The sequence below is a fragment of the Motacilla alba genome, chromosome Z (genome assembly GCF_015832195.1).
Source record: "Motacilla alba alba isolate MOTALB_02 chromosome Z, Motacilla_alba_V1.0_pri, whole genome shotgun sequence".
In the NCBI taxonomy this organism is placed as follows: domain Eukaryota; kingdom Metazoa; phylum Chordata; class Aves; order Passeriformes; family Motacillidae; genus Motacilla; species Motacilla alba.
This window is the reverse complement of record NC_052046.1, coordinates 50,587,378-50,600,261: the sequence shown is the minus strand read 5'-3', so window position 1 is coordinate 50,600,261 and position 12,884 is coordinate 50,587,378. Positions and strand designations below refer to the sequence as shown.

Sequence of the window (12,884 nt, the reverse complement as noted above, 5' to 3'; positions counted from 1 at the left end):
GCACTACCTTCTGCTCAGCCTGAACTAAAACTTGATGATGGCATTTGAAGCACATCAGTGAATGCAGGACAATCCTGCCTTCCCTCTCCCAGCCACAAGCTGCTTCAACTCCAGGTGTGAATGTGTTCACTTGTCTCCCTCGCCTTTATCACCAACTCCTTCAGGAGAAAACTCCAAGATACTTAAGAAAGACTTTCTTTTCCAGAAGCCACATTGACTCTTCCCCAGACACCACATTCCACTCCATGTCCAACACCAGTTCTAGTTCAGTAAAATACCTATCAGTACCTCTCCTGGCATGGATGCCACATTTTATGAACAGTTCCTATATGTCCGCTAGGCTCAAAAACACCACAAGGAAAATGGAATGTGTGCTGCCATCTACCACTCATCTAATGCCAGAAATTTGAAGCGAATAGATAGCACATCATGCTTGGCAGAAGCAACAGTTCATTCACAAAACTTCCTTAAAACTCCTGGATGAGGTCCTGTCACCATCTCTCAACATCTGCCCCTCTTGATGACCTGTGCTGAAAACTCTGGCCAGCCCTTTTCAGTGCCTTTTAGTTGCTCTGGCAATATCTGCATTTGAAAAGGAAGCATAACACTCCATTTTCCCTCTTCTTACCATAGAATTTTATTTTTTCCACTCATGCATGTGTTTTCACTCCCTGTAGGACTGAAGCAGAAAGCAAGAAAATGCCACAGCATTCAGTAGCAACACCCAATAACAGGAGGCAGAAGTGACAAGATTTGATTACTCACTTGAATCCTGTCTGAATATTTTGAGATATCTTTTTAAAAAATAGACACATTGAAAAAATAGACAAACTATACCTCATCTTTTTTAAATATATGCAAAACCTGAACACAAAGAGAAGGGAGAAATTATCAAGGATACATGTTTGTGTCAAAAGAGGTAAAAAGAACTGGTTTATTATTTCCTTTAAGACTTGGTAAAGATTATTTCAAAATAAACTAATGATATATGACATTGATGCACACATTCTACCTTCTATCTTTAATCAATTTTTGTTCCTCTACGTTCTTCAAAGATTAATCTGGTGATATTTTTCTCAGGAAACGTTTTGAGGCGCAAACCATTCAATAACAGTGAACCTGCTATCTGAAGAGTACCTATCATCATCACAATATGTGACTGTTCAGCCTGCTGAACGTAATAGTCCTGGAAAGCTGATCTATAAACTTCAGCCAAGAGACTCTATGGGAGAAGCAATTGAAAACTCTCAACTACATACTTCTGCTAATAGGGAGAAAAGTGATATTACTGACTAACAAATGCAATCAAAGTGGTATCAGCAACACAAGGAAAATACACAGCAAACCAGTCTGCAAAATACTACACAGCAGGAATCATATACACTGCTATTTAAGTAGCTTTGTTCACATTCTTCACAAAGGAATATCATCCCCCTGGTGAAGTTGAACTGTCAGGAGCACTGCTGTGAAAGTCTCACCTCATATCTTCCCAATACCACTGAGTTTTGGAGGCAGAAAGCCAAGATGCCACAAAATTTGTAATGCATTTAGACATAAACATCAACCATTTACGCTTACAAATATATTTGGAAATATATCTCTTGGTGCATCTTCCTCTTCTTAATTTTTAAAACATTATTATACAGGAAAGAAAGTGAAAGGACAATCTAGGTATGGTAACGATTTATAGAGACAATAAGAGTTTTATTCAGAACTGCTGTTACTTGCAGCTTCTAGTATTTCAAAATTTTACAACAAATGCTAAAATGCTAAAATTTTCTCAACATCATACAATATAATATGTTTTGCCACACCAACATTGACTGTAAGCTGCAACATGTGAGCACCACTTCCCATTGCAGAGCGTGTCTTGGTAAATCACAGTCTCACAGAAAACTGTGGCTAGGAAAAGCCCTACCTTCTCTTCCTGATGTACTCTGTTGGCATTTTCCATCTGAAAGCTGTGCAAGGACTGGATTTTGTCAATCTGCTGTCGCTGCTTCTCCAGCTCCCCTTGGAATTCATTCTTTTTTTGTTCCACAGCACCCCTCTCCGCTGCCGCCCTGCGGACTTTGCCTTCCAGATCCATGACTCGACCCTGAGGAAGAGCAGATTAGCCAAAGCAAGCAGAAATGCTTCCCCCTTACTAGAATCTTGTCCAATATATTCAAGGAATAGCAAATTTTACAGTGCTAACAATGCAGATATCATGAAAGCACTGTGTCAGCCAGGGATACTAGTCATACACATAGAAACACACCTCCCTAGTTTTATGTAAATTAACAGGAGTGCATATTTTGTAAAGACGGTAAAATTTCTGTTAAAGATGAGAAAAATTAAAAGTTCAGCACTTATAGGCTTAAAAAAACCCCCAAAACATAAACATAAATATTAGAGATTACAATCTTTCTGAAGTACAAGGCCAAACAATTTTTTTAATTTAGCTCATACAATTCTGACAGCTCTACATTTCTCAGTGTTGACCCCAAACTAACTCAGTGTGAAAAATAAGCTCTCAAACCAATCTGATTTCCTGGAAGAGCTAGAAAAGAGTAGAGGGAGGACAACACTGCCCAGCTTTTACATGAACAATTCACATATGGCTATTACACAAAGACACATATGAGAAAAATTAATTCATTCATAAACAGAAAATGATCATTCTTCTTGACTGCTCAAAGAACAGCTACAGTCAGAAGAAAATTCAACACCATCACATCCTGGACATACAAAGACAGAAATATAAGCTAAGGAATCAAGTCTGATGTTTTCACATTCTTTCCTCCTCCCCCCCCACCCTTCTTTTTTGTAAGTACCAATTTAGTTTTGCAGGACATTGTTTCTAAACATTTTGGATTAAAATTGTTCTTCAGCAGCAACTAGGAATACAAAAACATGCAGGGGGCTGGGGATATCAACAGAATGAAAAAAGACCTGGTGATTCCAGGTGGACTAAAATTTAGATATAATAAAAACTGTGCATGTTCCAAGACTCCAAGAAAATGTACCAAATCTTCTCACACCACAGTATGTAGCATGTCATGTCCCACCTAACCTCTTCCCTGCCATAGAAAGAAAGAAAAGCGAGAGGAGCCAGAGGGAAAAAAAGGGACAATTACTTGCAGTTTAGCTGGAATAGCAAGAAAAAACCACTCCTTCCATTTCAGTCATAACAGCTGCAAAGTCTTGCCAACAAACAAATGGGTCTACAGAGTGCTTTAGAAGCTCCATCCATGTTCAGCTATGCTTTTATTTTATTCAGAGTGTGTGACCATGCCAAAGTGAAGTAATTTTGAGGTTAACTTTAGGAGAAATGTGTAAGATGGTACAGTACATCAGAGGACTTTGTGTCTCTAGGTTATTGAGACTGAGATAAATCTGGATAGTGACATATTTTTCTCACTATCAGCTGGTTCATGGCTGTGCAGCAATACTTCAGTAGTACTGATACAGTTACTACCCACTGGTAGCCAGTGTCCTGAGGCCACTGTCTGAAGGGAAAGCAAGGGATGACGAGGGTCTCAGAAGTCGTAAGACATACCCTCAACCACATTGCCAGACACAAGTGGCCTTTTTGAATGGTGCCTGTTCTGAGGTGAAACAGGAGTTTAATTCCTTCAGCTGTCCACTCAGTACTAAAATTTGGTTCAGTTACAAAGACCATGCAAATTCACTGGATAAACTAGGAAGGAGCTCTCATGAACCATGTTTAATCAATATGTTGTTAGTTTTTAGGTCAGCTTGTTAAAAACAGTAAGGAAAGAGAAGAGGAAGGAAGCGCAGAAGGAAGCGCAGAAGGAAGCGTGGAAGGAAGCGTGGAAGGAAGCGCGGAAAATAGGGGAAAAAAAACCTGCAGAGATTGTCACAAACCAGAAACTTGACTCACATACCCTATGTCAGAAGAAATGGTCCAGAAAGAAAACCTAAGCTCAACAGCCACAAAAACATAGTTATCATCAGAAAAATATAGTTATCATCAGAAAAGTACAGTTATCATCAGACAAGGTAATTATGTATGTCCTTCTTCAGAAAGATCACCAAGGAACACAAATTTAGATTTTGTTTCTGAACAACCCAGATTTCCTTGCACAGTTTGCATACAATGTATAGGTCATGTACAAAGACAAACCTAGGAATATCAGTGTGCTAGTTTTGACTGGGATAAAGTTGATTTTCTTCACAGGGGCTGGTATGGGGCTCTGTTTTGGATTTGTGATGAACACAGGGTTGATAATATGAAGACGTTTTTGTTATTGCTGAGCAGGGCTTGCAAATGCCATGGTCTTTTCTGCTTTGTGTACTGCTACGATGGCAAGGAAGTTGGGGGTGCTTGGGAGGTTGTGATGGGACAAAAGAGGATGGCATTTGTCACATCTTTAATGTGAAACAGCACAAGACAGCTGAATGTTTTGTGAGAGCAGAAGTAACAAGTATCACACATGCAGGTGTGTTCAAGTTTTGGGTTCCTCTCATGTACAAACAGGCATTTATCCCATTCCCCCACTACCGATAAGAAACGACTGTTAAATTTGTGGAAGTTCCTACAACAAGCTGAAGTTCCTGACTTGCCACATGAAGGAGAATCATCCTTCTTGTGAACTATGTTTACTACTTGCAGAAGTACAAAGTGACATGCAGAGCAAAAGGAACATTACCTGCAGATCCATGCTGCGAGAACTTGCAACCCAGTAATTGAAACCCAAAACAATTATGCACGCCACGAGCGCAGCCATGAGGAGTGGTGGAGACTTCATCCCGCGACAGCTGTTTCCTAGTCCTACCATTTCAAGGAACGAACAAATCTGAAGAATCACAGCGAGTATGGAAACCTGCAAGTTGAAAAGGGCACATTATACTGCATCCACAACTACAGCTATTTTATACATATAATAAAGCTTTCTTTGCCATAATGCAACAGCTGTCAGCTGACAGGCTTACACCCAGCAAGGAAGGTAAGTGTATTAGTGTTTACCTGTCTAGATATTTCCATCTGAAAGACAAAGAAAGGTCATTGCACACTATTAGCTTGTACATAAAGCTTCACATGCTCTTGAGGGGATGTCTTGAATACTGCTAACAATATAATGAAAATCTGCAATAAACAGAACCAGCCATTCTTTTATCATACATCTACCCAAAAATCTACGCAGACAACTCTGGGCTAGAGAATAGATTGCTTTTTACCTAACTTACTCAGAAAATTAATTTAGTCTTGCTGTTTGACAAGTAATTCATACTCTGCTTTCTAAAATTGGACAGTTTCAGCTTACTCTATCTGACACTACTATTCCAACTTCTAACTTGTAAATAAATACTTAAATAAGACTGAACCAAATAATTTAAAGGAGAATCTAAAAATAACAATAATATAAATATGAGCAGGCACTCCACTGATTTCAATGCTACATTGCATTACGTGTTCTCCATTTTGATCCTCAGCTGCTTTCCCTGCTCCTACAGAAAATAAATAACGAATTAGCAGTACCAGGAATACTACTGGTTGTTATTGAGATTTCTGTTATTTCTGTGAAACAGACCATCTTAAAAGATAGGCAGGGGCAAACGGTAGCTGCAATTCTTTTTGAAATAAGCTACATTGATTTTATGGTGTGGTGATATCTGGTCTTAATAAGCCTAATGACACCTTCATGAATCCTCAAACTCCAGGGAATCTTGGCTGCAGTTTGTAGAAGACTGCTCCCTTGTAAACTGAGATTAACATTTTTTCTTTCTGCACTCCTGAAGACAAAAGACAGCAAAAATAAGCACGAAGACCAGGCAGACAGCAAACATACATGCATCACAAGACACTAGTTAAATCTAAAATGGGTACATTTACTAGTCATATCTTGTATAGCTCTCAAGGTACACATTTTTAAGCAAAGCAACCTCTTCCTTACTGTTGCAACACACAGGTGGCAATGTTTTAAAAATTAATAAATGGTAGTAACTCTCAAAGGATTTACATGTGAACATACACTGTAAACACAGGCGAAGAATGTGATGCCAACACTTCACAGGTACCAGAAATACAAATTCTACTCTACGTCCAGCACTTAAGTTCTTCAACAGCTCACCTAGACCTCAGTGTCCACATGCATTCTCTGCAAAATTCCCTCTGCAGTCAAGATATAATCTATCTTCTCATTTCTCAGCAGACAGTGCACAATACTGCCAGATTCACAAAGGTTTCAAATCCATGTGTTCATTTGAAAAGCTTCCTAATTTGTATTTGAGGGTGGAACATACAGACGATGTAAGAGTAAAATGCAGCTTCCTGAAAATGTTGACTCTTTATAAACACACACACCACAAAACAATTTAAAGAAGTCTAACACCTGAGACTTGAGTTTCTTGCCTAAAGGAAACCTCAGCTAAGGTGCAAAGGGACACATGCAGCACAGCTCCAGCAGACACCCAGAGGGCCACATAGAGATGAAGTAAGGTCAACACAAAGAAGCAAAGGCAAGGAAAGGAGCCATGTTGTTTATTTTTTTTTCTTGTAATGCAAAAAATTAACACACACTAGATTAAAACACACTCAGAGACATGCACAAATTTCCAATAGAAAGCAATGAATTGCAGAAACACATACATCTTGCAGAGACTATTATCCTACTGCGTCATCCTAAAAGAAGCACCTGAGAAGAACAGAGCCACTATGTCCTACACACGATCCCTGAAAACCAAGAACCCCCGATCTCCAGAATAGCAAAAATGAGAGCACAAAGGGCATGATGGAGTTAGCACTGCCATCTTAGCAAATAACAATCTATTTACTGTTGCATACCAGAATACAGTACTGTATTTCAAAAAAGGTCTGTCGGAACCCATTATGAAGTCATCTGTATCTTATTCTTTGCTGTAATAGTATGCACACTTGACACATGGAAAAATTACAAAGAGCACTGCAAGATGCAGTGACTCATTCTAAGTGTGACTTGTATAAGCTAACTGGTATTTTCCTCATAGCTGTCAGAAAGAGAGAAAACAGTTCATATTATCAGCAGTAACAGTTAGCACTGTAATTTATCTACTAGATAAATATATGGGACTAGCTGTTTAGCTCAAAAATTTTCAGAGGTAAAACAACTATATTGTTCAAAGAAAGAATGATTAGTTCACCATGCAGCTTAAAGCACAGGCATAAAACCATGCTAAAAATGCCAATACACCTAGGGAGTAGACAAATCTGGCAGCATCAGCACCTTTTCTGCTGTCTTCATCAGTTAAAAACAAACAGCCAAATAAGTGCTGATTTCACTAAAGCATGTTTGACTTCAGTACATTGCTCTTTCTAGAAAAGAGCAGTGTTGTTTACCCTTAAATCATTTATATTAATTCGGAATATATTTTTATATTGAACAGAAGGAAAAGCAAAAGGAAGAGGAAAGGCATGAAAGACACAGAAGGCTCTTCTGTTGGCATACTGCAGACCCAAAACTTTACTCAGTTGCAATATTAATATTCCCTCTCCCGTTAGTTTAAAAAATAAAAAGTGTTTAACTTTCTGCTATGGATATACATACTCACATATTTTGGAAGAGAGATAAGCAAATCAGCTCAATAAGCACATTTACATGAAAATCTGTTTGCACATGCTGTTTTCCAGGAAACATCTGGTCTGGCACAGTTATTTGAGTTGGATTTAAAATAAGTTTCTGATTTTATGGGTAAGAAAGTAATTTTACTGAAGATGAAATTCAACAATGTCCAAGGCAGATGCAAAAGTAAGCATATTTGTATAATTCCTGACTTCTGAACAGAAGATTTCATCCTTCTGTTTTTCCAACCTAGTGGTGCTTCATTGAGAAGATGTTTTAGACTGAGATATTCAAGCAAATTAACACACAGCATACTTTTACTTCCCAAAGTAAGTAATTCTTTCTTTTTACTCTACTCAGCTGAAGTAGGCTATCTGGTATCCAGCAATTTTTCACTACAGATAAGCAACAACGTTGCCAACCAAGCCACAAGACCAATACACACACTAGTCGTAAAGACAAAACAAAATGATGCATTTCAGACTGCCAGAGGGAAAGCCAAGTCTCTCTGCTCACAGGGTTCAGCTCTGTGTACTTCCTTAAGACTCGTTGAGCAGATTCAATAGACACATAGTAAACAGTGTAGGAAAATGTTCCCTTATCCCACATCAGCATACCTGCCTACCAACCACCTCCTCCACCATCCAGTCACTGTGTGGTACAAAGCCAGCTTAAGCCAGAGCAGCATCTAAAGACAGACCACGGCTGAAGCAGCCACTGAAAATTGAAGGCACAGCTTCTTGGAGGTCTGAGTACTTGCAACTCTGAGTAAGGACAAAGCCTTACTAAAACCCCTGCAAAAACCACAGACAAGAGACAAAAAAAAAGAAAAAATAAAAAGTCCCAACAAGGACCTAAGGGCTAACACACAGCATAGAGGTCACACAATCCCATCCCAACCAGACTAGACAAGAACTTCTGGAAGAAATCACTGGGTTTTTTTTTTCAGATATTGTCATGAAATTCCTATGCCTGACTGCTTGATTTAAAGCATACTGTATTAACCAAGCAAGTTAATCAAAACTTCTTCCATTGACCTAACCTTTAGTTAGGTATACCCAGATACAACGAAATCAGACTAAAAGGTACTAGAACTTGAGTTTTATTTTAAAAAACAATTAAATGAAATTGGAAAAATAAGTAATTCTTAAAATAGTGCAAATATTTGTGTGCCAGGTCTTCCAAGTAGAAAGGTGACTATTTTTAGGGTGGGCAGAAATGAAGTGCAGAAAAAAATGAGTCAAAACCTTTCAGTTTTCATTTTATAAATGGGTAATATACAGTGGTGATTATCTTTGAAAGATAAATCCAGTTGGTTCTTACTCACAGCAGGATCTTACCTACAAGTACCACTACTCACAGCCCCATGGTGAGAACCAGCTGTAGCCAGCAGCAACCTTTATGCTTTCAAAGTTGCACAGACTGTACACAGGGCTCAAGGAACTGTACACTGTCACAAAACAGAGCATATTGATTTCTTATCATCCTCTGCAGCATCCTCTGTCTGAGGGTGGTTTTTCCTTTCAAATTTGCAAGTAAAAAGAGGCCAAAAAAATGTTTTGCCATTGGAGATCTAAAGTTTGTGCACTGAACTCAAGCCTGCTGACCACAAACTTGGTATATGCCTTTCACAGGGATTTACAAACTGCAGGGGAAAAAAAGAGAAAAAAACCACTCTGAAACATTCAGCAACAGCCTCTATTTAAACTTCTATACTTTGGATAAATGTCACAGAGTCACTATTTACCAAAATTATCAAGCTACACTCTTTACAGGAAGGGAAGCGCATTTTCACCACAACACATTCAGCAACTCCACTCTCATCCTGCTCAGGAATAACCATTTATTTGACAGTCAATTCACGTGTCAGGTCTTCCCTTTCTAATGCATTTTAAAATAGAAGTAACAGATCAGAAAACTATGAAAACCCTAAAAATGCACTATCTGTCCAAGGACAGGGTCACTGTTACCACTTGCTCACTAATCATATTTCAGCTCAATAAGTCTCTCATCTTTCAAATAACTACTTTACGAGAAGCTAATAACCAAACACCCTTTATCTGATTAAAGAGAATTCCAAAACACGTATGTGGCAAAACAGAAGCTAGAGGTTTAAAGTAGGTATCTATCCCAACGACGGAAGTTGGCTAGCTAAAAATAACTTGATAAAATGTTCTAAAATACCTGGACATGTTGCCCAGGTGTACTTTTAGATAACAGTATTACCACTGAAAATAATGTGTATGAAAACAAAATAAAACAAGCAAACTTATACATCTGAACTATCTCAAGAGTTAGTCAGACCACTCACTTATTTTTATGCATATATTTTGTTGCTGGTATTTTCCCCATACAATATGAATCAGCTTCTTAAGATCACTATTAACAGGACACCCACTTATCTTAAATGAAGATTGTGAAACAGAGTTACAGTAAGTTTAGATATGTGATGAAAAACTCAGTAAATTCCTACCACTTCTCCACCATTACAAAACTACACAAATGGTTTGACTGCAAAACATGCAGATCCCCCCCACAAGGAGTGAACTATATAAATAGGTCTTTAAAAGCAAAGTGCTGTTAAGATGTAAGATGAAAGGCCATTCAAAAAAAGTCAATTCAAGAGCAAGATTTTCTAAAAACCTGATCAACTTCTTCTATCTTCATGCTGACAAGGGAATCCAGGGAAGTAAAACAAATCAAACTTCCTGCGTGTAGGCAATAAACACAGTGCTCACAGCGTACCCAACATCCGAACCAAAATTTCTGAAGAGGTAGGTGTAATACTTTCCCAAGTAGAGGCAGGAGGGCCTCTGGAAGCACGAACTTTTGAAAAGCCAACAGTCCCCCGAGCTGGGGTATGGCCTCCGCAGCTCTGCCCGCGGGGAGGGATAACTGAGGGAGGGAGAGATCAAGCTGCCGCAGAGCTAGCTCGGAAGGAAGAGGAGGATGGTCAACAATCTCAGGTCACCACCCAAGCTGCGACAAACCAGGGGAGGCCAGCCAGTCCGACCCTTCCCGGGGAAGGTAGCCGGGAGGAGATATCTCACACCTGCATTGATTTCTAATATTATTATTTCTACCTCCGCTGCGAATATTCAAAGAACGTTTCCGGCTCAAGATCCTTAAGAGGGAAGGCTGGCTGAAGAAACAAGAAAACGCTAACGCTGTCCGGCAAGCACGCGAGTTAAGCCCTGGCACGCCGGCCCGGTACTCAGCGAGCGAGGAGTGCCCTCGGGACGGAGCCCGCGCGGGGCCGCCCCTCCCCGCCCTCACGGCCGGCTGCCGCCCGCCGCGCACGCCCCGGGCCGGGGCCGCCGCTCGTCCCCCACCGCCGCCAGCCGAGCCGAGCCCGGTGGGGCACAGCCGGCAGAGCCGCGGCCCGGCGACCCTCGCGCCCCGCCCGGCGGCCTCACCTCACCGTGCCGCCGGCTGCGGGCACGCCGAGCAGAAGGGCGAGGGCCGGTGCGTCGCCCCTCGTAGCGCCCGCCGCCCGCGGAAAAGAGGAGGCGGTGGCAGGAGGCGGGCAGGGCGGGGCGCAGGGAAGATCCCACCCCTCGCCACCCTGCCCTCACCGACCCGCTGGCGTCTCCGGCCGAGAAGCGCCCTCGGCACCACCCTGGGCCACCCTGCACCCTAGCGGCTCCGGCTGAGCCGTTCCTTCACCAGCGCTGCTGCTGAGTTGCAGATTTCCTGTCTTGACCACAGGCGCTTCAGTTTCTGGAGAGCGGCACGTAGGCGAAGCTGAATGTCCGAAATCAGAGACGGAGGAAGAGAAAACTCAGGAAGGCTGTTTCAGTACCTATTTTTGACTGCTAAATGGATGATGCCGGTATTTTCTATATTTTAAAAGAAGAAAAGTCATTCAACCTGTTTGTTCTATGGTTGTCATTATCTCAGCTGGAATTTCCACCATCTAGATAGAATCATAGAATTGTTTTGTTTGGAAGGAGCCTTAAACGATCTAGTTCTAGACCATGGGCCTAGAACATCTTCCACTAGGCCAGGCTGTGCGAAGCCAGGCTCCAAACCAGCCTTGAACACTGACAGGGGTGGGGCATCTACAACTTTTTTGGGCGACCTGTTCCAGTGCCTCACCACTCTCACAGTAAGTAATTTCTTTCATAATTTTATGATTTGTAAGGATTTCCTTTCTGAATTTCCCCTCTTTCATTTTGAAGCCATTCCTCTTTGTTACATCAATGCAGTTCCTAATGAAGAGTCCCTCTCCAGCTTCCCTGTAGGTCTCCTTCAGATACTGGAAGGCTGTTATGACATCCACACAATCTTCGTTTTTGCAGGCTGAACAGCCCTAACTTTTTCAACCCAATCTGCGTGTTGTTTCTGCATTTTAGCTTTTGCAAGTGGTAGTTTTAAAAATAGAATCAAAGCAGTATAGAAAAATCTAGTGAAGCAGCAATTGTAGGTGCTGAAAAAAGCAAAATAATTTCTTTACACACACACACACATGCACATATATATATATATGTGTGTGTGTGTGTATTTCTACCTGAACAAGGACCACAAACTGAACAAAAGTGACCTTCTACATGTCAAAACATAACGCCAAATATGAGGTTTTCTTCCCATCTTTGAAGACTGTTTAAAAGTTGATCAGTGTAACACCTGCACTTTAACTTTTTCATGGGACAGAACATGTATTTGTTATTATATATTTATTTTTTAAAACAACTCATAGAATAGCTTTGTCTAGACCAGAACTGGAAAATTTTCTTAAAAGTACACAATGGATCACATCCCACTAGTTAGGGAATTAACTGATTTCCTAGTGGGATCTGCAATATTAATAAAAAAGTTATCATTATCTTAAAAAATAAATAGCTGTGCATTTTAACAAAGAACTAACCAAAACACAAGGGCACATCTACATATGTTACCCTGAAGAAAAATTATAGATCTTAGCATCATCTCTTGGGACCAGTACTAGAAGCAATATACTACTGTGCCTGAAAAATCTAGAAGTAAAGCAATTTGCAGAAGTCTTCTGGAGGTGTATCTCCTAAGTAATTTATATCTGAAAGAAAAGGGGCAACTCTCAAGAGTTTGTGGAAAAAGTAGATTACCTTGAACTATATTTTATTTAATAACATGCTGCTGTTTTTTTTTTCTCCTTTTTTTTCCCCTCAAAACTACTATAGAATATAATTATTGAAACAGTTCACAAAACCACAGAATCATGAGAGCTCTGGATATCATCCAATTCAACCCAAACTCTGCACAAGACAGAATCACCTAGAGCAAGTTACAAAGGAACTCATCCAAATGGGTTTTGTGTGTCTCCAGAGAGGGAGAATCCATGACATCCCTGGGCAGCCTGTT

The 12,884-nt window shown here is 40.4% G+C and overlaps 1 protein-coding gene across 6 annotated transcripts in view; it reads right to left on the bottom strand.

Moving 5' to 3' along the window:
- The window catches only part of GOLM1 (golgi membrane protein 1), a 33,978-nt gene extending 22,879 nt beyond the window's left edge, over positions 1–11,099 (bottom strand). For 2 of the 6 annotated variants that reach the window (XM_038124052.1, XM_038124055.1), the window contains exons 1-4: positions 8,885–8,900; positions 8,162–8,338; positions 4,656–4,829; positions 1,919–2,098 (exon numbers count right to left, since the gene is read on the bottom strand). In XM_038124052.1, the coding sequence (XP_037979980.1) occupies positions 1,919–2,098; positions 4,656–4,829; positions 8,162–8,188 (381 nt within the window). In that variant the 5' untranslated portion in view covers positions 8,189–8,338; positions 8,885–8,900. Of the gene's footprint in view, positions 1–1,918; positions 2,099–4,655; positions 4,830–8,161; positions 8,339–8,884; positions 8,901–10,627; positions 10,919–10,960 lie in introns of those variants that run through there. The other 4 variants (XM_038124050.1, XM_038124051.1, XM_038124053.1 and 1 more) reach the window with 4 other exon arrangements.
- Between the last annotated feature and the right edge of the window lie 1,785 nt (positions 11,100–12,884).